Source organism: Carassius auratus, chromosome 40, assembly GCF_003368295.1.
Source record: "Carassius auratus strain Wakin chromosome 40, ASM336829v1, whole genome shotgun sequence".
Taxonomy (NCBI): Eukaryota; Metazoa; Chordata; class Actinopteri; order Cypriniformes; family Cyprinidae; genus Carassius; species Carassius auratus.
The window spans coordinates 1,610,813-1,635,988 of NC_039282.1; the positions used below are offsets into that span (position 1 = coordinate 1,610,813).

The 25,176-nt window shown below is 38.0% G+C and overlaps 1 protein-coding gene across 1 annotated transcript in view; it reads left to right on the forward strand.

Moving 5' to 3' along the window:
* Positions 1–25,176, forward strand: part of rsrc1 (arginine/serine-rich coiled-coil 1) — a 127,676-nt gene that overhangs the window by 40,146 nt on the left and 62,354 nt on the right. Inside the window, exon 5 of the mRNA XM_026225902.1 lies at positions 14,050–14,086. Coding sequence (XP_026081687.1) covers positions 14,050–14,086 — 37 coding nt within the window. The remainder of the gene's footprint in view (positions 1–14,049; positions 14,087–25,176) is intronic.

Sequence of the window (25,176 nt, forward strand, 5' to 3'; positions counted from 1 at the left end):
GATACAAAAATAATGTTTTGATTAAAAGGTAGTTAACATTAAACATCAGCGAAACCCTAAGAATTCACAATTTTCTTTACAATAGTGCTCTCATTATAACGTTATTTATATGACAGTAGTTGTTAATGTTCTGCATTTTAGTTTTCGAACTGCACACGCGACAAGATAACCAATTAAGTATTTGATAGCAGGTTTTTATTAAAAGGGATTTCACTTATCATTAGGGATGCACCGAAATGAAAATTCTTGGCCGAAACCGAAAACCGAAAAAGAGAAAACCAAGGCCGAAAACCGAAACCGAAACACCGAAATAAATTATGCCAATTATTAGTACCATTGCATTTATTGCTATGACCGTGTACTAACTTTACTAAAATTAAGACATTGCAATTGCATAAATTAATATTAAAGTTTCAAAGATAATTACAATTACATAACTTATTAAAAAAAAACATAAAAATACATAATTACAAATGATGTAAATATTTATTTAGCACATTGCAACAATGCACAGTATAAAATAAAATTCAAACTAAAAATGTATCCCACTCATGTGTATATTTAATAATAATGTACTGGCCTGCAGAAAGGTTTTAAAATGAACAGTTCTCTCATAAAAACAAAGTGCATTTAGGTGAAGTGCATTTTAAATTGTTCTCTGTAGGACTAGAAAGTGCATCACTTCTACAGTTGGCAAGACTGTTATCACTTCTGCGGATGGGGACTTCAGACAGATTACCATCTAGCTGTTGAGCAGTTGAGCTTGTCTTCTGCCTGACATTTGAGAAATATTTGAGAGAGTGTATTTAAATAAAAATAAACATTTTTATCAAATTAAAGCAGAAATCTAGCAGAAAATCTAGCATAAATATGGCTACAATCTGATATTATGTATGTATATATGTTTGTGTGTGTGTGTGTATAAGAACAAAATAGCCAACGTATTATTATTATTTGAGGAACTTTCTTGCAGAATTCCACTGAACATATCAGACAACGATGGTGCATGCCACTCATCTGGTGCAAAGACCAGTCTTTTTTTCTGCGCTCTGATCTGTCTCCTGCGCTTGGCGCTTCTCCGTCTCCACGCGGGTTCTCCGCATCCAGCGCGGCCTGGATCATTTCTCGTGTGCGCTGCCTTATTTCCGCATCCAAGTAATGGTCATTATAACGCGGATCAAGCACATTCGCGATGAAGTGCAGAGGATCCGACAAGATCTCAGTGAGACGTGTGCTAACAGACTCTATAAGACTGTACTTTTCTTTGTTTTCACTTCGTGGTCCGTCTTAATCTCTTTGTTAGGAGACGCTTGGGAATAAAGGAATACGAAGAGAGAGAATGTTCTCACTGGTGTTAAGTGAATGTCGCGGGGAGGGAGCTCGTGGTCTTTGCTATGCAGGTGCACGTGCAGGTCGCGGTTTCTGTTTGCGTCATCACAACATTTCGGCCGTGTTGTTTCGGTGATAAAAGTCTATCGGCCGAAAACCGAAAAGGCCATTTTCGGCCGAAAATTTTCGGTGGCCGAAATTTCGGTGCATCCCTACTTATCATTTATCTCATATAGAATACGCTTCGTTATTTATACAACAGTATGTAAATATTACGACTTAAAGGCTGTCTGCAACAAAATGTCCCGAATCACATGTAAGGTCTGTGTTTCTGTTCTCTCTGCCTTGACCTAGTTTTCCTGTGTTGCTTGATTTATTTCATTAGTTTCCTCCTATGTTCAGTAATTATCTTATTAGTCCATCGTTTGGTTTAGTATTTATAGCCCTGCCTTTCCTCAGTTTGTTTGTCCTGTCATCGTGCAAAGAGGTTTTTTTTTCTCCCTTTTGGATTTATTAAAAACTCTGTTTGATATCTGCCTCCTTCATACTCCTTTGAGCTCCTTTCCCCTGGCAAACCTTGACCGAAGACAAGACCAACAAGAAAGATGGACTGGGCTGAGGACATTCTTCTGAACATTTAGCAGGATCAGGGGTGTCAAACTCAGTTCCTGGAGGGCCGGTGCCCTGCAAAGTTTCATTCCAACTTCTGCTTCAACACACATACCATGTGGTTTTCAAATAAGCATGAAAGACTTGATTAGTTGGATCAAGTGTGTTTAATTAGGGTTGACTCTAAACTCTGCAGGGCTCTGGCCCCTTCAGGAATTGAGTTTGACACCCCTGAGCAGAAGGGAAGGCCTTTGGAGCGATATGTGGAGGAGTTCATGAATGTCTTCTGGTGAGCTAGAGTGATCATATCCTTAATGCATGCTTCGGGATGGGACTGGACAATGATAATTTCTTCAGATTCTTGTCTCCAAAACGATTGTTATAGACCCGTAGCAGACTTTATTAATCTCATTCTCAGTTTAAATTGCTCTGGTTTCTTTGTTGTAGTAAATGATAACCGTTCAGTCCCTATCCAGAGTCATGTTGGCACCCCAGCTCACCATAAACCAGCACATATCACTCAAATGAACCCGCTCCCTCCTTTCCTTCCACACTTCCCAGAGTCGTCCAAAGCTCCCTCCTAGTCCTCAGCCCAGGATTGCCGGAGGAGAAAAAGACTTAGCACTCATAGACATGGTTCTACCCCCAGAATTCTCGGCTCCTATATCCTTACCCCAGAATCTGCTCCAGAAAGCTCTTCTTTGTCTCCGCTGGTCCTGTCTACCCCTCCATCATCTCCTGAGTCTTCTTTGCCTCTGCTGTTCCTGTCCAGCCCTCCTTCGTCTCCTGAGCAAGCCCTGCTCCTCAAGGGTGTCCTCCAATGCCCACTTCTCTAGAGGACTCATGAAAAGTGCCTGGTCATCCAGAGCATGCTCCATAATTCCTAATTTTTGGGAGGGGCCAAATGCCTGTGGCCGTGGTGGCTGAGCCAGCTAAGAACACAGAGGATCTACCATAGCCTCCCGAGTCCCCTGCTCCACCATGGCTCCCTGATCTACCCTGGAGGCCCTCCTTGTCACCAACTAGTTCCTGCCCTGTTAGAAATATACAATACAATGTATATGAAAGTGAAAGTGAAGTGACATTCAGCCAAGTATGGTGACCCATACTCAGAATTTGTGCTCTGCATTTAACCCATCCGAAATGCACACACACAGAGCAGTGAACACACACACACACACACTGTGAGCACACACCTGGAGCAGTGTTTTTTATGCTGTGGCGCCCGGGGAGCAGTTGGGGGTTCGATGCCTTGCTCAAGGACACCTAAGTCATGCTATTGAAGGTGGAGAGAGAACTGTACATGCACTCCCCCCACCCACAATTCCTACCGGCCCGAGACTAGAACCCACAACCCTTCGATTGGGATACCAACCCTATTAGGCCACGACTTCCCCTCAATTTTATTTGGGAGAAAAACAGTATTTCTGTGTGAAATTGGACATTTGAGCACCCCCATATGGCCAAAATGGAATGATCATAACACCAGCGAATATTCAGTATAACAGTCCCCTTGTAATTATTATTATTATAATTAGTCCCATTATAATGATGTTGAGTTTAAACAAAGCATCCAGCTTTTTGTGAGTGGATTCTGACTGACCAAAGCACCTTTGATTGGCCGTTGCATTCATTCACTTAATTCTGCTGCAGTTCTCAGAGCTTCAAACCAGCTTGTTAAATAGACATCTTTGATGAGCTTTGGAAAGCTGCTTCCTAACAGCTGCTACTGCAGAAAGACTGGTATCATTATGTTTTTCAAAATTTATTTTCATCTTTTTGTACTGGTATTGATTCTTTGATCGCACTAGTTATTAGCAGTAATTCATTCTTCACTTTGTGCCTAAAACGCTTCTTACCCATGTCAAATAACACAATCTGTACTGCAGACACACTGAAGGATATATAATATAATTGGGTGAAGATGTGAAGAGAGAAAGTGGATGGTTTTTCTTTTTCTGGAAGTTCAATTCTTCCGTTTAGTCGTAAGTCTTATACGATATCCCAGTAGATATTTAATATTCTCCTGATGATTTTTCTTACTGAAAATGTGGAAATCCGTTCTCTTCATTGAGAATAAATAAATAAATCAATTAGAAAAGTTTAGTTTAAAAAGTGTAGTTCATTTAGCTGATTTCCAGCCAGGTTTGTCAGATTGGTTGAAGGGTTTCCCACATACATATATGACATAAGTGGCTTTACTCTAATTCTGGTTTTGACTCCCCTTAGTGGCCTAATGTGCACTGAGTGAAATGTAAAATGCATGCGTGCAATGTCTGAGGTGAAAGGAAATTATTTTATCCACTTTTCCCCCCATTAAGTCCCATTAGTCCCATTAAAATGGCTGAATTTAGACTAGTCGAGTGGTATTGCCAATGTTGACCAGCAGCAGCAGTTTCTCTCACACATCCCTACATGCATCAGGCTTCTGTATTCAAACATGTTGCTTCCAGTCTGTTTTGTCTTCATCATTTGTTGTGCCAAAATTTACGGTGTCCAAATAAACCACAAATTAACATTTAGAGGGAAAGGTTTTCACCCAATAATGAAATAAATGTTAATCTGTTCCTCACTAGACTTAAAATATAGTGCACAGTTTTAAAAGACCACATGCATGAGGTCTAGGGTAATTTTTTTTTCATGCTCAGTTCCCACTCAGAGAATTCTTCAAAAACATTTACAAAGCATGAAGAAACCCAGCCCAAATATCTCTGCGAGTGAGTACAGACCAAGTCCATTTTATTTAAATTATCCACAAAAAATAACGTTTTAAATAATCATTTATATCAGTTCATAAAACATTTAAGCCCATTCTTTTTAAAAGTAAACTCAAATTTCCCTTTGTATCCACTGAAACCAGAGAAGGCCCTGAACAAGCCTTAACAGGTTTTCTTTGTACTATCATGACATGATCCAGACTGTTAGTATAGTTCATTATTTAATATGTTAGAAGAACAGTTTAACACTTTCATGTAGGTATTGGTAAGTTCTTTTAACATCTGTATTAATAATATAACAGGCTCCATGATGCAAGGAAAAGCAACTTAAGCAGAAGCCTGTGGGCAGAATATAGAGTTAACAACAGTGCCCCACATTTCTGATCATAACACTGAAATAAATCACTGGTGTATTAGCCTAGTTTTTACTGTGCAAAAATGCTCAGAGCAAACTCAGTCTTTATTCATGAAGTGCTTTCTAAATGACCCATGATTACTTAAAAAGACCATACTAAAAACAACTAACCTGAATCATACCCATGGTTACATACTCGAACGCCAAATAAATGTCTTAAGTCTGCTCTTGAATTTAATATTCAGTGCCAAACCATTCCACAGTCTATGAGCCGCCATGGAAAAGGAAACATAGTGGACATAATCTAAGGGAATGCCATCCATTATTATAAAAAGTCAGTAAGACTTGCTTCTTCAGTTGAAATGGGTGCTAACAATGTGTCTTTTTTTTGGAATGGCAACTAAATTTCTAACCCAGGCTCATTAAAAATGTGTGCTTGTGGCGACATTTCTGCAACACCGATGTTACGAACTTTAATGCACACTGCACAAAACTTGATTGTGTTAATGAAAATAAAAGTGAGAAGTGCAACGCCGCTACTGAGCAAACCTACTGCATTAGAAAACACATACATGTGAAACTGTGCATGACACAAACATTCAAAGGGATCAGTTTTCAAAGAATAACACAGTTATTTTGAAGTCATAACGTACCGTAATATTGTGCAAAATTTAGGTTTTTTTTTTTATGGAAACTTTGGCCCTGTAAGTCATAATTTGTCTGAAAAGGAATGAAAGTTGCCTGAGTTTTACTGCCTCTAGTGTTGATTGCAGTTATTCATAAATTTAGGTAGTTTTATTTTTTCATGTTTTTTGGTATTGGCACGTATTTCCAATGATTAAGTTATTGAATTATTTTTTGTCATTTGTTTGTAATGGCACAAGAGTGTATAAATAATGTCATTTTTCATTTTTAGCTAAATAGTTATTTTAAATAGAAAACAATAACATTATATACAGTCCCAATAACTTACCTCATCTTGTCTTAAAAAAAAAAAAAAAAGAAAAAAAAAAGAAAAGCTCCAAGAAGAAGAAATGAATGCTTCAGTCCGTGGGGCCCAGTGTTGTTTAAGCCCACGCTCTTCAGAATCTCTTCTTTTGCGTTGGTAGGTTTACAATGACATTAAGATGAGTAAATGATAATCTGAGTCCTTCAAACACTCGTCTGACACATGAAGCCTTGTCTCGTCCAAAACCTGTCCAGGAAAGAGCAGCTCTGACCACACAGGAGAAGCAGAAGAAAGCGCTAGTCTTGTGTTGCCATCTAACCCTCAAGCCTTTCTTTCTTTCTTTCTCTCCTTTTGTCTCTTGTGATGGACCAGCGGAGAGTTGTCCTGGTCTGTAATGGATTTCGTATCTCTGCTGTGCTGGGATTATGCTAAGAGCCCAGGTCTGTTATTTCTAAAGCGCTCTCTGTGTTTCTAGCTCTCTTTTTAGAGACTTGAGCTCTGAAAGAAGGGAGGTTTTGATCTGATTAAAGACTCACTGGCCAGCCTTTGCCTATTATCAACCTACTTGTGCTGAAATGTGATGGGGGCAGCCTTACCAGCACACCGTGTGTGTGTGTGTGTGTGTGTGTGTGTGTCTTTGAATAGTTTAACAGAAACATCAGAAGGGCTAGCAGTGCTATACACTCAGGAACACAATTTCAATTTCAATCCAGTGCCGCCGCTAAAGTACGTGATATGGAGATGACAATCAACCTTCTTGTCCTCCGTTTTATTGCACAGCCGAGTCTATCAGTCTGCCACGGTCTCATCGGCTCTCCTGTCATTTCCCTGCCACACAGGAAGAGACATTGATGAGTGGATCATGTGGATGAAGGATGCATCTCTCACTTATCATCATCTCCTTTATTAAACCCACCATGATTTTTTAATCAGGCATCGAACAACATATGAGCAGCTGACAAGGCATCATGTGACTGGTCTTCTTTTTTATATTGCTAACAGTCTCTACTCTGATTAATTGGAGACAACTTTAAATGGTATTTCTTTTTATTTTTATCATTACATTCTTTAAGAAATGTTTATGAACATTTGTGTTGATTAAACAGTCTAAAAATGCATCAGCATGTTCAAAAACACATTTTTACCTCCTCTTTATCTCAATGAAATGTGTCCACAAATCCATATTGGGGGGTGATAATATAATATAAAATGAAATCTGCCTTCCATGGACTCCCGTGATTGAAATGCCCCTGCAGATACAAGATTGTGCTCTACGCAGGACACTGCTTTGACTTGTGTTTAGAAACCTGTGTGTCCCTGCGAGGGTTAAAGTGGGCCAGAGCTGAAGCCCTTCCTGTTAAAGCTGCACAATAATACATCTGAGGAGCGCTTCTGCATTTCAACTCTTTCATTCTCTGCCCTTGACTAAAGAAATTAAGATCTACTCATCTAGGCCATGTCAAGTAGTCTGATCAAACAACAGAGAGAGAGGAATTTCAGAAAGAAAGAAATAAAAATCATAATGGATTTATTTGAAATTTGACCACAAATGCGTGTTGATTTGCTGCTTTAATTAATTCTGTCATGCCTGTGGACAAGATGCTAGACGGAGAGAGATGGAAAACGGGAGCTTTCAAAAGAGAAGGATAATTACACATGGAGATGATGTGGCGGGAATGAACACACACACACACACACACACACACACACACACATCAGTGAGAGCCTCTTGTATTTGACAGATTGGTCAGACGTTTCCTATTTGGCACTATTGACCTGTAAGCAAATGGCTGGCATTGCATTGAGCTCTGTTAACACGTTGACTTGTTTGTCCTCTTTTACTTAATTAAGTTGAGATAAATAATGACCGCTTTACGGGAAGCCATGGAGAGGGAACATTTTTTCTTCCCGTCCTCCATGCTGACTCCTCATTCATTGACTGATTTCTTCTTTATTACGTAGCTCTCTTTGTTTTTGAGGTGGTCAGCTTTCAGTTTTGCAGGTGAAGTTTGAACTGCAGGTCCTGTTTAGATTCTGTATCAGTTTGAATTTGGATAGTTTGGAAGAGCTTTCATTTACTCACCTTTGTGTCATTATAAACCTATATTCTCTCTCTTTTTTTTTTTTTTTTTGTTGAACACAGAAGGGTAAGTTTATTCGAATATTCACATTTAGGTGTCTATTTGACTCTGCCTAGGATTCTGAAGAAAAAGTCAACATTTTAAAGTATAAAAAAAATACTAAATTACAGAATAAAATACAGTAAAACTGCACATTTTAGAGAGATCTTTTACTGTGGCCAGTAGGGTGCACGAGATGCGATGACAATATGAGTTTCATTGCATTATAATTTTCCTATTAATCTAAACCACTAGATGCAGTGCTGCTGCAAAGTTTTTTTCAAAATATTGCGGAAAAAGAGAACAACAGTGTGGAGAAGATCTTGTTTACAACAAATCAGAAAAAAAGCCGTTCACACAGAACGCATATTTTGCACATTTTCTAGAGGGACAACGTTGGACTTGCGTCTCGCGAAAGAGAGCCGGATGTTTAGAAAGCCATGTAAAATTAATGTATGTTCAACATTTTAAAAACATATCTTGAGAATTTATGGTGGGTTTTTCCCCATCCCACTGCCTCCCGTGTTTTTAAATAAAAAATGTGATTGGCTTTCCGCACTTTGTATTAAACTATGCATGATGCTGTTTTGTTTATAGTTGTTTAAGCAACTAAATTATAATTGGTTTATAAACATTATATTAAATATTATTCACTTAACAATCATGTATTCTAATACTTTTATTAAACATGCATTAGTAATATTTGGATTGATGTTCCCTCTTGTGGCATTAGGAGAGAAGCAAAGGCTTTTCTTCACCCTAACTGAAAATGTGTTTTAAATTCAAATAATATTAGAATTTTGACAGTATATAAGTAAAAAACTTTAATGTAGTTTTTCAGCTATTTTGACAGCCCTAGTGGCCAGCATGAGGCATACCTGTGTAATAATCATGCTTTCTAATCAGCATCTTGATATGCCACACCTGTGAGGTGGATGGATTATCTCGGCGAAGGAGAAGTGCTCACTAACACAGATTTAGACAGATCTGTGAACAATATTTGACAGAAATGGGCCTTCTGTGAACAGAAAAAGTATTAGATCTTTAAGTTTAGCTCATGACAAATGGGGGCAAAAACTAAAAGTGTTACATTTATATTTATATTTTGTTCAGTGTAAGTGCACCGTTGAACTGTTGGTGGCACTAGAGTGTTTGAGTTAAGAGACTACAAACTTACTAGACTCTTAAAAATAAAGGTGCTTAGTGATTTGTCTAAATTGTTCCATTAAGAACCTTTAACATCTGAAGGACCTTTGTTTCCCAAAAGGTTCTTTGTTGGCGAAAGAAGGTTAAGATTACAGAAAGCTTAGAAGGAGATGGTTCTCTAAAGAACCTTTGACTTGAAAGTATATTCTTTTTTGAACCAAAAATTGAAACCAAAATTTATTTTTTACATTTATTTTTAAGTGTGTGTGGTTAATGTTGAGACTGTCCTCTATCTTTGCACCACATTTCCCAAATGTAAAAATTCAAACTTTCCCTCAAACTAAAAAATAGTTTTATATATAACCTCAACAATAATAATAGGACCGCCAACGGACAGAATAGGTCCCTGCGCCTGCTTGGCCGCTAGTTATGGAAGCTCAACTATGGAGACAGTTCAGATTCTGCTGAACAAGCAGCTCTAAAAGACAGTCATGTCTTTATTTAGCTGAAGTTAGTTCAGATCAGTGAAAGTGTGAAGCTATTCGATCAGCTATAGGCTGCTCTACGAAAGACAGCAATGATATTCAGCTCGAGTCGGTTCAATGATGATTCAGTTCAGTTTAATAACAGTGTTAGTGTTTCAGGACACGATTCAGCTGTAAAGCAGCTCTACACAAAACAACAGTGCCATCATCCAGCTTAATTCAGTTCGAGTGTTTGTTCTCCTCCGATGGTGTCAGTCAGTGCAGTCAAATTCAACAAATGACTGAAGGATAAGTGCATTTCAACAGTGGCACATCAGGTGGTACAAATGGAGAAAAAACCTTGTACCTTATATCCTAATGGCTGCATATTAGTACAATAAAGTATATATACTATTATTCAAAATGGTACATTTCAGTATCTTTTGAAAGGGTACCACCCCATGTGACAGCTTTCTGAGTGTATAATGTGTTGATTTTTGCTAAAATAATTGCACTTAACATGTCTGACACAGCAGTGATGTTCTTGAGCAGTGTTTTGGCTGGAGTTGGTTTATGCTGAATGAGGTCATTATGAGATGATCCATAGGATTCGTAGCTCAAGGTCAACACTGATCTCATTTCATCTTCCTCTACTGTCCATTAAAACAATATAAAATGCTTCACGACATGCTTCTCTCTCGCACAAATTGTAAAACAGCCAAACAACCCCTGACACATTTTCAATATTATTACATTAATCTGAGTTTGATTGATAATGTAATATTGGGCTGGGGCAAAACATCAATCATAGCAAGTATATTAATTATTTAATATTGCACTGTAATTCAAGAATCCATGCGAGCATGTTCAGGGAGGAACGAGAGGGATGGAAATCTGTGCTCCCTACAGACCTGCAGGAAATGGACAGATTAAAAAAAAACAAAGATGAAGCTAAAAAAATGAAAAGGTGAAGATGTACCAATTCAATAAAAATGTATATTCATTTGCTGATAATGTCTAGCTGGGTCTCCACTCAGCAGTGCTGGGATTTAGTTTGAAGCTTCTTATTGAATTAGATGTTTGATTTTTGTTTGTTTTTAGCACAGTCGAGCCAAAGAGAGACCGATACAATAAGAAGAATAAAGTAATTTAGCCATAGACTGGGGAAGTCCCTAAATGATGGAGGGAGGGGGCAAATATAATAAGCACTTGTGCAATTGAAAAAATGATTATAAAAAGAAAACAGAATTAGTGTGATGAGGGGAAAGGAAAGAGAAGAGATTGTTTATTCTTCATTAAAGGATTACCACCGTAGTTTATTTTGAGCAAGTGCTCTAACCCCATACTGCCCCATTTAGTTTTTACATTCAAATTAGGGATGTTCATTTTGGTTATTTTTCCTAACTGACAACCGACGCTCGTTAACTGATTATTAACCGTTAACCGACAATATTATTTTAAATTAGAATTGAATTAAATTAGAAAGGATAAGTGTCTGTGACCAGTTAAAAATACAAACATTTGTTTCCCGGGGATTACCGTATTTTCCGGACTATAAGTCGCACTTTTTTCATAGTTTGGCTGGTCCTGCAACTTATAGTCAGGTGCAACTTATTTATCAAAATTAACTTGACCAAGAAAAAAATGAACTAAGAGAAAACATTACCGTCTACAGCCGCCAGAGGGCGCTCTATGCTGCTCAGTTCTCCTGTAGTCTACACTGAAGACTACAGGTTCTAAATAAATGCGTCTTATACTCCAGTGTGACTTATATATGTTTCTATCCTCATCATGACGTATTTCTTGGACTGATGCGACCTATACTCAGGTGCGACTTATAGTCCGAAAAATACGGTAATTTTACATTTGCTAAAAGCTGCAGGCAACAGACCATGAGGATCCACATGCATCACACACCTGCAGTGAGTCTGAGAGAAGAGAAAAACATAAAGCTGTGTGTGTGTGTATTTTTATATATTTATATATGTATATATGTGTGTGATTATCTCTCTCTCGCTCTCTCTCTCTCTCTCTCTCTCTCTCTCTCTCTCTATATATATATATATATATATATATATATATATATATATATATATATATATATATATATATATATATATATATATATATATAAACTGTTTACAATTCCGATTATCTTATCTTATTATGACTAAAAGTAGTTGCCTCCACTGTTAGAAGGAATAAACTTGAGTGATTGTGCCTGCGCCGTATGCACACACACTGTTAAACTTTGCTACATTGACAATGCAGCCTGTTCATTATCAAAATAAAATACAGTCAGTCAAACATAAATAAAAAAACAAAAAAAACACTGCTCAGTTTAAATATGTAGTAAAATATGTGTTGTTAAGTGTCGTAACTGTACCACCGTGATGTTATGCAAAACATTTTGTTTTACGTGGATATTGGAATGCGAGTGATTGGCATTCAAATACATTGCGAGCACGGAAACATTTGATTTGTCACGCATGAAAGACCCAACGTTGGTTCTTAAAGCGTTAGTTCATCGAAAAATCAAAATTATGTCATTAATAACTCACCCTCATGATATTCCAAACCCGTAAGACCCGTTTATCTTCAGAACACCGTTTAAGATATTTTAGATTTAGTCCGAGAGCTCTCAGTCCCTCCATTGAAGCTGTGTGTACGGTACACTGTCCATGTCCAGAAAGGTAAGAAAAACATCATCAAAGTAGTCCATGTGACATCAGAGGGTCCGTTCGAATTTTTTGAAGCATCGAAAATACATTTTGGTCCAAAAATAGCAAAAACTACGACTTTATTCAGCATTGTCTTCTCTTCCGTGTCTGTTGTGAGAGAGTTCAAAACACAACAGTTCAATGATATCCGCTTCGCGAACGAATCATTTGATGTAACTGAATCTTTTTGACCCAGTTCACCAAATCGAACTGAATCGTTTTAAACTGTTCGCGTCTCCAATACACATTAATCCACAAATGACTTAAGCTGTTAACTTTTTTAATGTGTCTGACACTCCCTCTGTGTTCAAACAAACCAATATCCCGAAGTAATTCATTTACTCAAACAGTATCTGACTGAACTGCTGTGAAGAGAGAACTGAAGATGAACACTGAGCCAGATAATGAACAAATATATATATATATATATATATATATATATATATATATATATATATATATATATATATATATATATATATATATATATATATCTATATATATATAGATATATATATATAGATATATATATATATCGTGCAAATTGTAGCCTCTTTTTCCTATTTATAGTGGAGATGAGTGGTACCCGGTGGGGTCTTCTGCTGTTGTAGCCCATCCTCCTCAAGGTTGTGCGTGTTGTGGCTTCACAAATGCTTTGCTGCATACCTCGGTTGTATCGAGTGGTTATTTCAGTCAAAGTTGATCTTCTATCAGCTTGAATCAGTCATCCCATTCTCCTCTGACCTCTAGCATCAACAAGGCATTTTCGCCCACAGGACTGCCGCATACTGGATGTTTTTCCCTTTTCACACCATTCTTTGTAAACCCTAGAAATGGTTGTGCGTGAAAATCCCAGTAACTGAGCAGATTGTGAAATACTCAGACCGGCCCGTCTGCACCAACAACCATGCCACGCTCAAAATTGCTTGAATCACCTTTCTTTCTCATTCTTACGTTCAGTTTGCAGTTCAGGAGGTTGTCTTGACCAGCACCACACTCCTAAAGGCATTGAAGCAACTGCCTTGTGATTGGTTGATTAGATAATTGCATTGAGAAATTGAACAGGTGTTCCCAATATATATATATATATATATATATATATATATATATATATATATATATATATATATATATATATATATATATATATATATATATACACACAAAGATACTCCCTATATCAGATTCTTCATTTTCAATTATTTTGACAGGTATTCAAGCACATTAGTCTCTGTATGAATACTGCAAAGTATTATCAAAGTTCTGTACTTTGAACATGTGTATCGATGAATTAAGTCACAGTTAATGGTTATTTAATGCAAACACACCCACACAGCATCTGTGGGCATCATTTTCTCCATAAAGTCCAGCTGTCTTTAACTGGTGGCATTTCTGATTTCCTCTCTAACTCTTTTCTCTTGTAATGTGTCATTGTTGTATATATACTAAAAGCCCTTTTGAAATCTCTTGCCCTCATGGAACTCAGTGAGCATGTATGGATAAATACAGTAAATCGATTAAAACTACAGTGATTATGGGTGATCGACGAGAGGTGGAGGAATGAGTGGGAGCTCAGGGTGACGAGACGCTTGCTGTCTTTGTGTTATTTACAGTGGAGCAAATTTGTTCTTGTGTTGCAGGGAAACCGGAAGCATCAAAGCTGGATTAGAACATCTGGTAAGTTCTACTTCTTTCTCCCTTCAGTGTTTTCTCAATCTTTGATATCTGCATCCAGAATGAATGTTCAGCAGTTTCCTTTGAATAGCTTGAGCTGTCAGACAGACTCAGAGGTCTCTCACACGATTGCCTGGGCTTTCATATTAGTCGTCATCTTTCATTTGTCCCTTTGTGATTTTTATTTTTGCTTTTGTCTTTTTTTACTAAAAGGTGTGGTGTTAAAATATTTCTTCCCCCTGTAAGGATGAATAGTGTGTTTTTAAATGTTTTTTGAGTCAGTAGGGTGATGCAGTGTGTGTTGTTTTAATCCAAGCGGTTCAGTTTCCAGTTGAACGTATATCTTCTGTACGGTTCAAAGATTCATGTCAAGCACACATTAGTTCTGAACACATCTGGAGAGATCACAGTGTCTTCCCTCTTCTACCCTTTTGCCTCTGTCTCTCTGGATGTAGGGTGCACTGTTGGCCCTTAAAATGAGCCCTAGGGAGTGTTTAAAGATGTAACGTTCAACATTTCCTGGGTTTTCTGCAGCTTTTCTAATCCAGGGTCAAAGTGCCATGCACTGGCTACTTTTCTCCTGGAACTGGAACTGGGTTTCCATTTCTGCTTTTTTTTTCTTTCTGCGGGATGAATAATGGAGAGAGGTCACAGCGGGGTCCTGACTCGTTGAATGTACACTCACCTCCCTGAGCTCCATACTCTGAATATTAAACACAGGCCTGGCCCTTTAAGGGTCACTCAACACACCTGACCTTAATCCTTGCCAATTATCATGCTTATATTCTCAAATCAAATCTTTAGCACATATTCCCTATCATTCATTCTCAAGACCTCTCTTACTAAGAAACCCTCACGTTAGGGGTTATAACAAAAATCTTGTGATCTCAAAAAGCAACCAGATTCAGGACTTTAAGTTTAATTTTTGGGTAAAATTGTTGTCCATTTAACAGGGCAGTAACCACCTTAGACACTGAGAGGGACAAGTCCCCCCCCCAATAATTAGAAATGGCTAAATTGTCCCCCAATATTTGACATATTTTCACTGATCTGCTGCACTCCATTACACAGCGCTCTGTTTGGATGTTAGGATGAAACACAGGTTTAAAAAATGTGATTATCAGCTTTTGTCTGCCTCAGCGGTCTAAAAGCGCTCGTTAATGTCAAAATGATTGAGATGGCCAATCAAATCAAAGTAGGCAGGGTTTACTGTTAACAGAAGCAGAGTGCACATTCCAGCGTATAGTGTAAAGTCTTATGTTACAGGAAAGGAGCAGGGTAAGATGTAAGTAGTGAAACATTTAGTGTTAGAAAACTTTTATGATAGTAATGTTAAACGAACAATAGTAATATCTGGTAAGGCAAGCTACTCAACTTTTTGAGTGGGTGGGATGGTTGGATCAGCCAAGAAGAAAACAAAGAGCTGGTGGAGCAAGATGGTGATCCAGGCCACAGACAGGACAGCGATTCATGGCGTTATTAATGGAGCGAGGAGCCATGGTGATGGGGACTTTGAGATCAGCGGACTGAGGCGGAGCAAGGGAATCTACGCGTCAATGTGGAGCTGGCTAATGCAAGGCCCGAGGTGGATCCACGACATTGAGAGGAAACAAATGAGGAACAGAGGGGCTGACTGGTTAGATGGGCAGGCAGATGTTAGGAGATGAGGCAGGACCTCCAGAGAACAGAGGCTGAGTGGAATAAGTGAGCACTCAGGCAATTCTGGAGATGTAGAAAATATAGAGTCCAATTCGGATGGGATCAGGGAGGTCAGGCAGTCAACCTCTCCAAAATCAAAACAGTCATTCATTAAACATCCAGGAGTGTGGGTGGGGCTCTTTTCCATACCCTCGTACTCCACTTTGACTCTCCTGACAATGGATGTTGTTGCCAGCTCACACATCTTGGCAGATTTGTGAGACTCTGGCTCAGGGACGATGTTTCGTACAGTCGCACATCACTGCCATCTTGGGCTGGCTGGGCTCTGGGTTGGGAGTGGGGCTGGTGTCTTTGTTGATTGTTCCGGCATGAGCGGCGATATGCAGGATGCCAGCACCCACTCCACAAAGTCGATAAAGATCTCCTGAGGACTTTTGCCAGATAACTGCACTCTGGGGGTGTTTCAGGATGGTGTGCTGGAGGGTACAAAGGCAGTTGTCCAGGTACAATGTTAAATTTGTGATGTTTACAGTTGCATGACAAAACATATTCTAGATTCATTGCTCACAAACTGAAATATTTCAAGAGTTTTTTTGTTTTAATTCTGATGGTTATGACTTACAGCTTAGGAAAATAAAAAATTCTGTGTATCAAAAAATTTTAATATTTTCTCTAAGATCATTAAAAAAAAGTTTTACAAAACAGAAATGTTCATGATCTCCAAAGCAGGTTTAATTATGCACTCAATACTTGGTTAGAGCTCCTTTTGCACAAATTACTGCTTCAGTGCAGTGTGGCATGGAGTCGATCAGCCTGTGGCTTCAGCTCCTCCGTATTGTTTGTCAGATGTTACTTAACCCCCTCTTCTCAATACCCCATAGATTTTCTGTAAGGTTCAGGTCAGGTGAGTTGGCTGGCCAATCAAGAACAGTAATATCCTGGTCATCAAACCACTTGGAAGTGGTTTTGGCACTGCGGGAATGTGCTAAAGTCCTGCTGGAAAAAGAAATCTGTATCTCCGTAACGCTTGTCAGCAGATGGAAGCATTAAGCACTCCAAAATCTCCTGTTAGATGGCTGCATTGACTATTTCCCCTTACCCCAGGTGAAAACGTTTTGTTTTCTGGTTCAGGAATGGCTTGGTTCTAGGAATGTGATAGTTGTAACTTCCTGAAGACGTCTGAGTGTGGTGACTCTTGATGCATTGACTTCGGCTTCAGTCCACTCCTTGTGAATTTTCCAAAGTTCTTGAATCAGCTTTTCCTGACAATCCTCCCAAAGCTGTGGTATTCCCTGTTTCTTATGCATCTTTTCTTACCACATTTTTTCTTTCCAGTCAACTTTCTATGAATATATTTTGATACAGCACTCTGTGAACAGCCAGCCCTTTCAGCAATTACCTTCTGTGGCTTACCCTCCTTGTGGAGGATGTTGATGTTTATCTTCTGAACTGTCAAGTAGTCTTTCCTAACCATCAGAACACCCCCCCCCCCAAAAAAAAATAAAAAAAAATAAAAACAGGGTTGTGTGCAATGAATCTAGAATATTAGAGAGTTAGCTAAAGACCTTTTCCTTGATATTCAATTTTTTTTGATGCACCTCTAGTAACTCTTCCATGTGTTCCTGAAGGAAGCAACAGTCTCGTGGCAGGGATGTCCATAGTGACGGACAAAGGAAAAAAATAAATAACACAACACACACAAAAGGAAAAAGCTACACGTTTGCCACTAGTAATGTTTTTGGGGGTCTGGTCTCCTGTCAGAATTCACTGTATATAAACAAAAGGTTCAAAAAGTCTTTAACACACACAGGCAGTTCAAACAAAGGCTAGTTTCAGCACACCACAGACGCAACATAGACAAGACCGGACAACTAGAACTGAAAACACGGGCTTAAACACAGGGCTAACAAGGTGACACAGCTGAACGTGATAGCAAATGAAAGCAGTAACCATAGTCAATCCTCTGAGGTCTGAGGGCATTTTTTGGGGCCTGAAGAAGTTTTGTCATGCCCTGACATTTTGTGTTTTTTTTTTCAGTTTCTTATACACATCTAAATGTCTAATCTCACTGTAATCAGCACAAACTGGACAATAATAATAATTGAGCAGCATGTATGTACATGATTGTGTTTTTGAGAAAAGAAATGTTATGCGTGGTTAGTGAAAAACTAAAAATGTTAAATCACTTGAATAATGCCATAAAACACATACAGAACACTGGTTCCCGGGACTGTTGAGAACTGGAGCTTGTAGCCTAGAATTTTTCTTTCTAAATTATCTGAAAATCATCTTGTTTTCTCACTTACAGAAAACAATATATTGATTTAAATTTTCTAAGACACTTTTTGTTGGTAAAAGTCATATGCGAGTAGGCGTCAACTATCATGAATATCACTGTGATTTACACCTGAGAAGACAATGAGCTGCATATTGAGCCTTTCAGTCAGGTGTGTGACTCAGAGGGAGGAGTTACAAGAAAGAATGTTAGGACAAAATAAATGTATATCATTTTATGTTTGTAGTTTATTTAGAATATAATTATCCCACAGCATAATTTAATATTCACTTGCGAGTTAAACAGTTTACATGTTATGTGAAAGTTAGTACAAGTATATACAGAAATAAAAAGAGTCTTACTTATGTTTATGATCTCTGCTGAATAAAGCACTTCTCTTTTTTTTTTTTCTTAAGGAAATCCAAATCTCAAATCCTGAGGTAATCCACTTCACATCTTTATGGGGTGAATTATGTCTTATTCCTCTCATCGCAAAGCAAACAGTAAAATAAAATAAAAACTGAAGAACAGTCTCTGCGTGGTCTTCTGTTGTGTGGGTGTATTCAAGCCGCGAGCTTAAGTTTGAAACATTAGAATCTGAATAGAGCGTTCAGCGCGGGGGCGTGGTCACAATAGATATAATGAAGGGAAACGTGAAAAACAGACATCGCGTTTTTTTCATATGGATTACTTTATCACAGAATATTTGATTTTTGCAGCACTTGTTTAGTGTGAAAGTAGACATGTCACACTTTCTATAGATATCTCTCTCATGTCTTTTCGTTGAGTATTCACGGAGTTACACTTCATTTTAATGACGTGTTTGTAAATGAAGATCAGCACAGACAAAACCTGCAGACAGCGCACCTTGTTGTTATCTTTATTTAATCAATGCACAAAGTTTTGTTGTTATAATGTCTTTATACAAATAAAGTAGACCCTTTACAGATTTGACTGATGTATTGCTCTTATCTGTATGATCAGAACTGAAAGTGTAATAAGTTCTTTTAGGGGTTATCAGGAGAAAATGACTCATACTGCGTATACGTGTTAATCGACTCGAAAGGGTTAACCAATGAAAGCCAATTGCAAACTGAACTGAATCAATGACAACACGTAAAGGTTTGTGTTACGGTATAAAAACTTCATAATCATGGGAAGGAGGAGGCGGGAACCAGTGGACAATCAAACGAAACTTTAATAACCAAATAAACACAAAACAGCGCGACAAACACAAAATAAAACCCAGGCTTGGTCCTCTCTAGTCCTTCACTGTCGTTGCTCCTCTTTTGTATCCTTCCAATCTCCTCTGTGGGACTCGAGACCAGTGAGTGGAGCAGGTGTCAGTCATTTCCCAATCAATCCACCGGCCCTACTCATCACAGTATGTTTAAAATATAATTTGCAAATAGTTCAAAATTATTTCTTGCAGAATAGAATTTCCTTCACTACTCATGGGCTTAATTATTTTAGTTCATTATCCTGTAAGTCATATCACCATTTCCAGAGAATGAACCTTTTTTATTGTTTTTAACTGCTGTCGCTGGTTAATGTTCAATTAACTAATTTTCATTAGGATAGAGAGATGGACAGATGTAGAGGGAACAGATGATGAAAGGGCAGATTGAGCAGGGCTGATGGAAGAGGAGAGAGTGAAAGATGATAGTTTATGAGCGCATGCATTGATCTACAGCTGTATGAAAGCACAGTGAATTATTGAAAAGAAGATTACATGCATAACCCTCTGCAATCAATATGTCTGTTTAAATAGAGTCTCTCTACATGACCAAACCGATGTGCTGAGCCTAGAGAGCTAACAGAACAACAGACACCAGCAGAGGTCATCCTGCCCTCAGAGACTTCACTTTTTTTAAATTTTTTTTTAGTTTTCTCAACAATATGGTTAAATAGCTACTTACAGGCCTGCGTACCCATACAAACACAGTGTGAGCGCTTCCCTCACATTTGCAACTAGAAATAGATAGAATAGCTCTCAGCCAGTCAGATTCAATGAACAGAAGAAATAACTTTTGTCTGTGTATGTGTGTGTATATATATATATATATATATATATATATATATATATATATATATATATATATATATATATATATATTTATACACATGCATATATGTGTGTGTGTGTGTGTGTGTGTGTGTGTGTATATATATATATATATATATATATATATATATATATATATATATAGTATAGACCAAAAGTTTGGACACACCTTCTCATTCAAAGAGTTTTCTTTATTTTCATGACTGTGAAAATTGTAGAGTCACACTGAAGGCATCAAGGGCTATTTGATATATATTTGATATATATATATATATATATATATATATATATATATATATATATATATATATATATATATATACACACACTCCTATGTATGGAGAGGAGTAACGTGAGATTTTATTGGCTCATTGAAGACAAACCTCGCTGCATTCTGGATCAATTGTAGAGGCTTGATAGTACATGCAGGAAGAGCCAGGAGAGCATTACAATAGTCCAGTCTGGAGAGAACAAGAGCTTGGATAAGAATTTGGGTGGCTTGCTCTGACAGGAAGGTTCCAATCTTCCTAATGTTGTATAAGGCAAATCTGCAGGACCGGGTCGTTGTAGCAAAATGGTCTGTGAAGCTTAACTGATGATCCATCACAACTCCTAGGTTTCTGGCTGTCCTGGAAGGAGTTATGGTTGACGAACCCAGCTGCATAGAGAAGTAGTGATGAAATGATGGGTTAGCTGGAACCACCAGGAGTTCTGTCTTGGTAAGGTTGAGCTGAAGGTGATGGTCATTCATCCAGCTAGAAATGTCACTCAAAACAGGCTGAAATGCGAGCAGCTACTGTCGGATCATCTGGTTGGAATGAAGAGTTGGGTGTTATCAGCGTAGCAGTGAAAAGAAAAGCAATGCTTCTGAATGACAGATCCTAATGACTTCATGTAGATGGAGAAGAGAATTGGTCCAACTACTGAGCCTTGAGGAACCCCAGTAGCAAGTTGTTGTGACTTAGAAACATCACCCTTATTTATATAGAAACATCACATTATTTGTCTTATATGCAGTATGAAAATAAAATTAAAAACTTGGATTAAATGTTTAAATGCAAAATACATTTGATTTTAATAGTATTAATAGTAAATAGTATTCTGTACTTCAAATACATGTACACTGCCCACCAGAAGCACACGCTTGTCACAGTCATATCAACGATAGTGTTGTTGGAGAAGGGAATTAAAAGTTATCACTATGGTTGTTGAAGTAGAATGCATTATGGGTAGTTTAGTTCGGAGAAATGTGTTCATGTGATGTGTGCTATTGTGTGTTGTGTAATTCAGAATAAGGAGAAAAAAACATTTATGTTCTGCTTTATTTGTTCATTCAAGTCAGTCCACCCAGGAGTTTGGGCTACTGTATCTACACGAGAAAGAAAATTGCCATGCTTCGGCTAACTTTGTCTGTCGCATCATTGTACGAACACAAATTAATGAGCTGTTATGCTGCCACTGGGACTGATGAAGTTTAGAAAGTAACAGCAGATATTAAATGACTAAATTATGATATTTGCTCAGGTGGATGCTGGGGTCTTATCTATCGGATTGTAACATATATCCATTTTGTAAATTAAACATTACACATAGTTACACGTCTAATTAGATTTAAGCCAGACGGCCTGGTAGCCCAGGCTCACATAGTCATAGGCCACTAGTGTTAACCCAGTTGGCTTGGTAGCCCAGGAACACATTGATAATAATACATACAGTTCTTCGTAGCAACAGCAGTGCAAATATCTTGCCAATAGATCTGCTTTGTGGGGGACGTCTTGTATTTCCTTGCCTGCTCATTTTGATGTGTGTGGATTCATGCATGTCCATTGATGCAGCAGTTTATCCTTATATTCAGCGGCATGCATACAGTATATTGGCATGTATTATTCTGTGTAACGTGTCTTCTGCTTTGTGTGGGGTTATTCATATGTGTCATATGTGCAGCAGCAGTATTTCTTACATGCTCACAGCAGCATGTGGTGGAAGTATTGGCAGTAGCAAGTCTAGGTACTTGCTCTGCAGCAGTAGCGTAGAAGATATATTTCACCAAGACCAAATACATTAACATTGTCGTGTTTATTACCATGCCATTCCCTCTGAGTTGTCATGACAGAAAATTTCTAGTTTTAAAATACAAGATAAAGATGAAATGACATTTCCACCACTGAATATAATTTGAGATTTGATGAACTAAGTTTGTTTTTGAGAATTAACTTTTTTTATTATTATTATTTGTGCAGTAAATGTGATGAGGTTGTTTTTGCAGTTAAAACATGCAGATATGTGAGTCTGCCCGTGTTCAGATGTATGTTTACTGAAAATTTGAATATGTGAAAAACGAACCTGAGAATTTACTGCAGACTTTATAAAAGCTGGTAGATTGCATCCGCTCATCAGACACCAGGTTCTGCAATATTTTATTAATATCTGTGCCGATGAAAAGTGTGTCTACACCCCCTGCATCTCTGCCCGAAATACATTGACGTTACCCTGCAGACATGAGCCATAAACAGCCCTGTTTACAAGCTTCAGATCCACCAGTGTTAAAAGATGGCAAACTTTACAAAGTCTAGATCGAGGCACATAACAATCTTAAAACTAGTTACTTCTAATCTTACATTCCCTATCATTATCTCCAAAAATATAGTTACTGAAACCTAGCTGTATTTCCACAACATATTCAAGAAAATTGGGATGATTTTAATTTTGCCGAATAGCAAACACAGATTTGATGGCAAATTGAATTTAACTTTGTTTCTCTGTGTGACTTTTATGGTTATACTTATTAGCTTTGTGTGGGAAAACTTAAGGTGTTTATTTGTTTTTCTGTGTAGTTTTTGGTTTATTGCTTTACTGATCATTTTTTTTTGCAATTTGTTCTTTGTTATAGAGGCCTGAATCTAACAAGATTCACAGTAAGAACGTGACCACGCTCTGTTACTGTAGTGAGAACTGTGTGCTGCGTTGGGTTAATCTGTCTTAATCTCATATCCATCAGCTTTAAAAATGCAGAAATCGTAAGTAAAACTGACTTTCCCCATGGGTTTTAGCTTTTAAGGCCTTGTTTATATGTAATGCATTATTTACGCTTCATATTAGCAGCAGTGATTGTGAGAAACAGCTCTGTTTTGGCTCCGCCAGATCTTTGGCTGCTTAATAATAGATTTATCCCATAACATCATCAAAAACAGAACGAGGGAAGATCAGGGCTTTAGAAATCAATGGAGCGTCCGGACACGGCCTGCAGTGCTCGTCCGTGGACCAGGCTCTCTTCCTCTCGCCGTGTTTGCCAGTAATTTGATTGTGGGATAAAGAGGTGATCTGACAACACCTCACCGAGTGTCAGCTAAATGAAAGCCGAGGAGCTGCGCGAGGATAATTTGCAAGCAGATTTACATGCTTATTACACTAATGATTTCATCAGATTGGAGGTGTCTGCGAGTCTGCCACGGGCCTCCGTCTCCCTGCGTTTGTGAAATAAGCCGCCGGCTAAATGATGGAGTCGTCAGGCTGACCTTTAACCTGACGCCTGCCCGGATATAATTGCATGTCATACTGATAGAGGGGACGGCCACGGCTTTCATATCCCACCGCTTTATCTCTCTCTCTCCGTTAAGATCAATTCCTCTTTGCATAGATCTCACAACAGAACAAAAACAACAAAGAAATATTGCATCTTCATTTCCAAATGATGCTGTTGGATTTAGCGTAACGTCCTGGTATGTGTATATATATATATATATATATTTCATGCCAGTCGAACTGGTCTCTTACTGTATACGCATTATCTAAATGGTATCTCTGAATGTCAAGGGCATAAAGGAAATTAAATCGGAAAGTGCAGATAGAGCAAAGGTGATTTTATCTCCTGATGATTGCAGTTTTGATAGGTATTCCAGTGAATTTCATTTTCTCCGGACGGCGAGGAGATGAGTTAGCCGCCACATTTGTTCATTTTTCTTTTACATGATTTATATGAGTTGAGTGTGAGCCCAACACCCAGCCCGCTCGGACTTGAACACACACACACATATGTGTGTGTGTGTGTGTGTGTGTGTATATGTGTGTGTGTGTGTGCGTGTGTATATGTGTGTGTGTGTGTGCGTGTGCAGGGGGAGGGAGGGTGTGTTTGTGTGAATTGCGCGGTTGAAGGCGAGGACCGCCGCGGTTAAACCTCTGTCATCACTCACGCTTGTTTACAATCTAAATGCGTAATGAAATCTTGTTGGCAATAATCAAGGAAATAAAAGTTTGGGAAAATTGTAAAAGTGGTGAAGTTTGAGAAATGAGCGCCAGGCGGCTAAATAACATTTTGGGGCAGGAAAGCTTATTATTATGCAGCGGCAGTGTCTACTGTAGACACAAAGATGAACAGCCTCTGCTTTCCTAAATGCTGTTAGCGCCGTCCTGAAGTATGGCACATTGTAAAAAAGGCCACCAATTTCATATTGAGATTATATTTAAAAAAGATATCCATACACAACATTATATTTTATAGACGCCCGGCCCAGAACTCCTGATATGCACTATTTGTTATAAATATATAAATAAACATATTGCACTGGAGCCCATCTCTTCCCTGATCTTATAGAGCTGGATATTAAAAACTGAATATTGCATTTTCTAGTGGGATCCTGTATCGTAATGCTGCAGTCCTTATTTTTATTTTTTATTTTTAAATGTTTTATTTTTATTTTTTTTAGTTTAAGGAATGGGCCAGAGGTTGGAAATAACAAATGAAAAATGACTATAAATGAGAATGAAGTCAGATGAGATGAGCCGAGCGATGAGTTATTAAATAAACTCTATATACTATATAACCCATATATATACACACACTATATACTGCTGCTCAGAAGTTTAGAATTGCACCGGTGATGAATTTATTTAATCAAAATACAATAAAAACTGTAATTTTGTAGTATATTATTACAGTTAACATCTGTTTTCTATTTGATTATATTTACATTGTCATTTATTCCTGTGATTAAAAACTGCTTTCAGTGTCACATGATCTTCAGAAACCAGTCTCATTTCTTGAAACATTCATGATTATTACGGCATCATGTATTTGTGGAAACTTTTTTTCTTCAA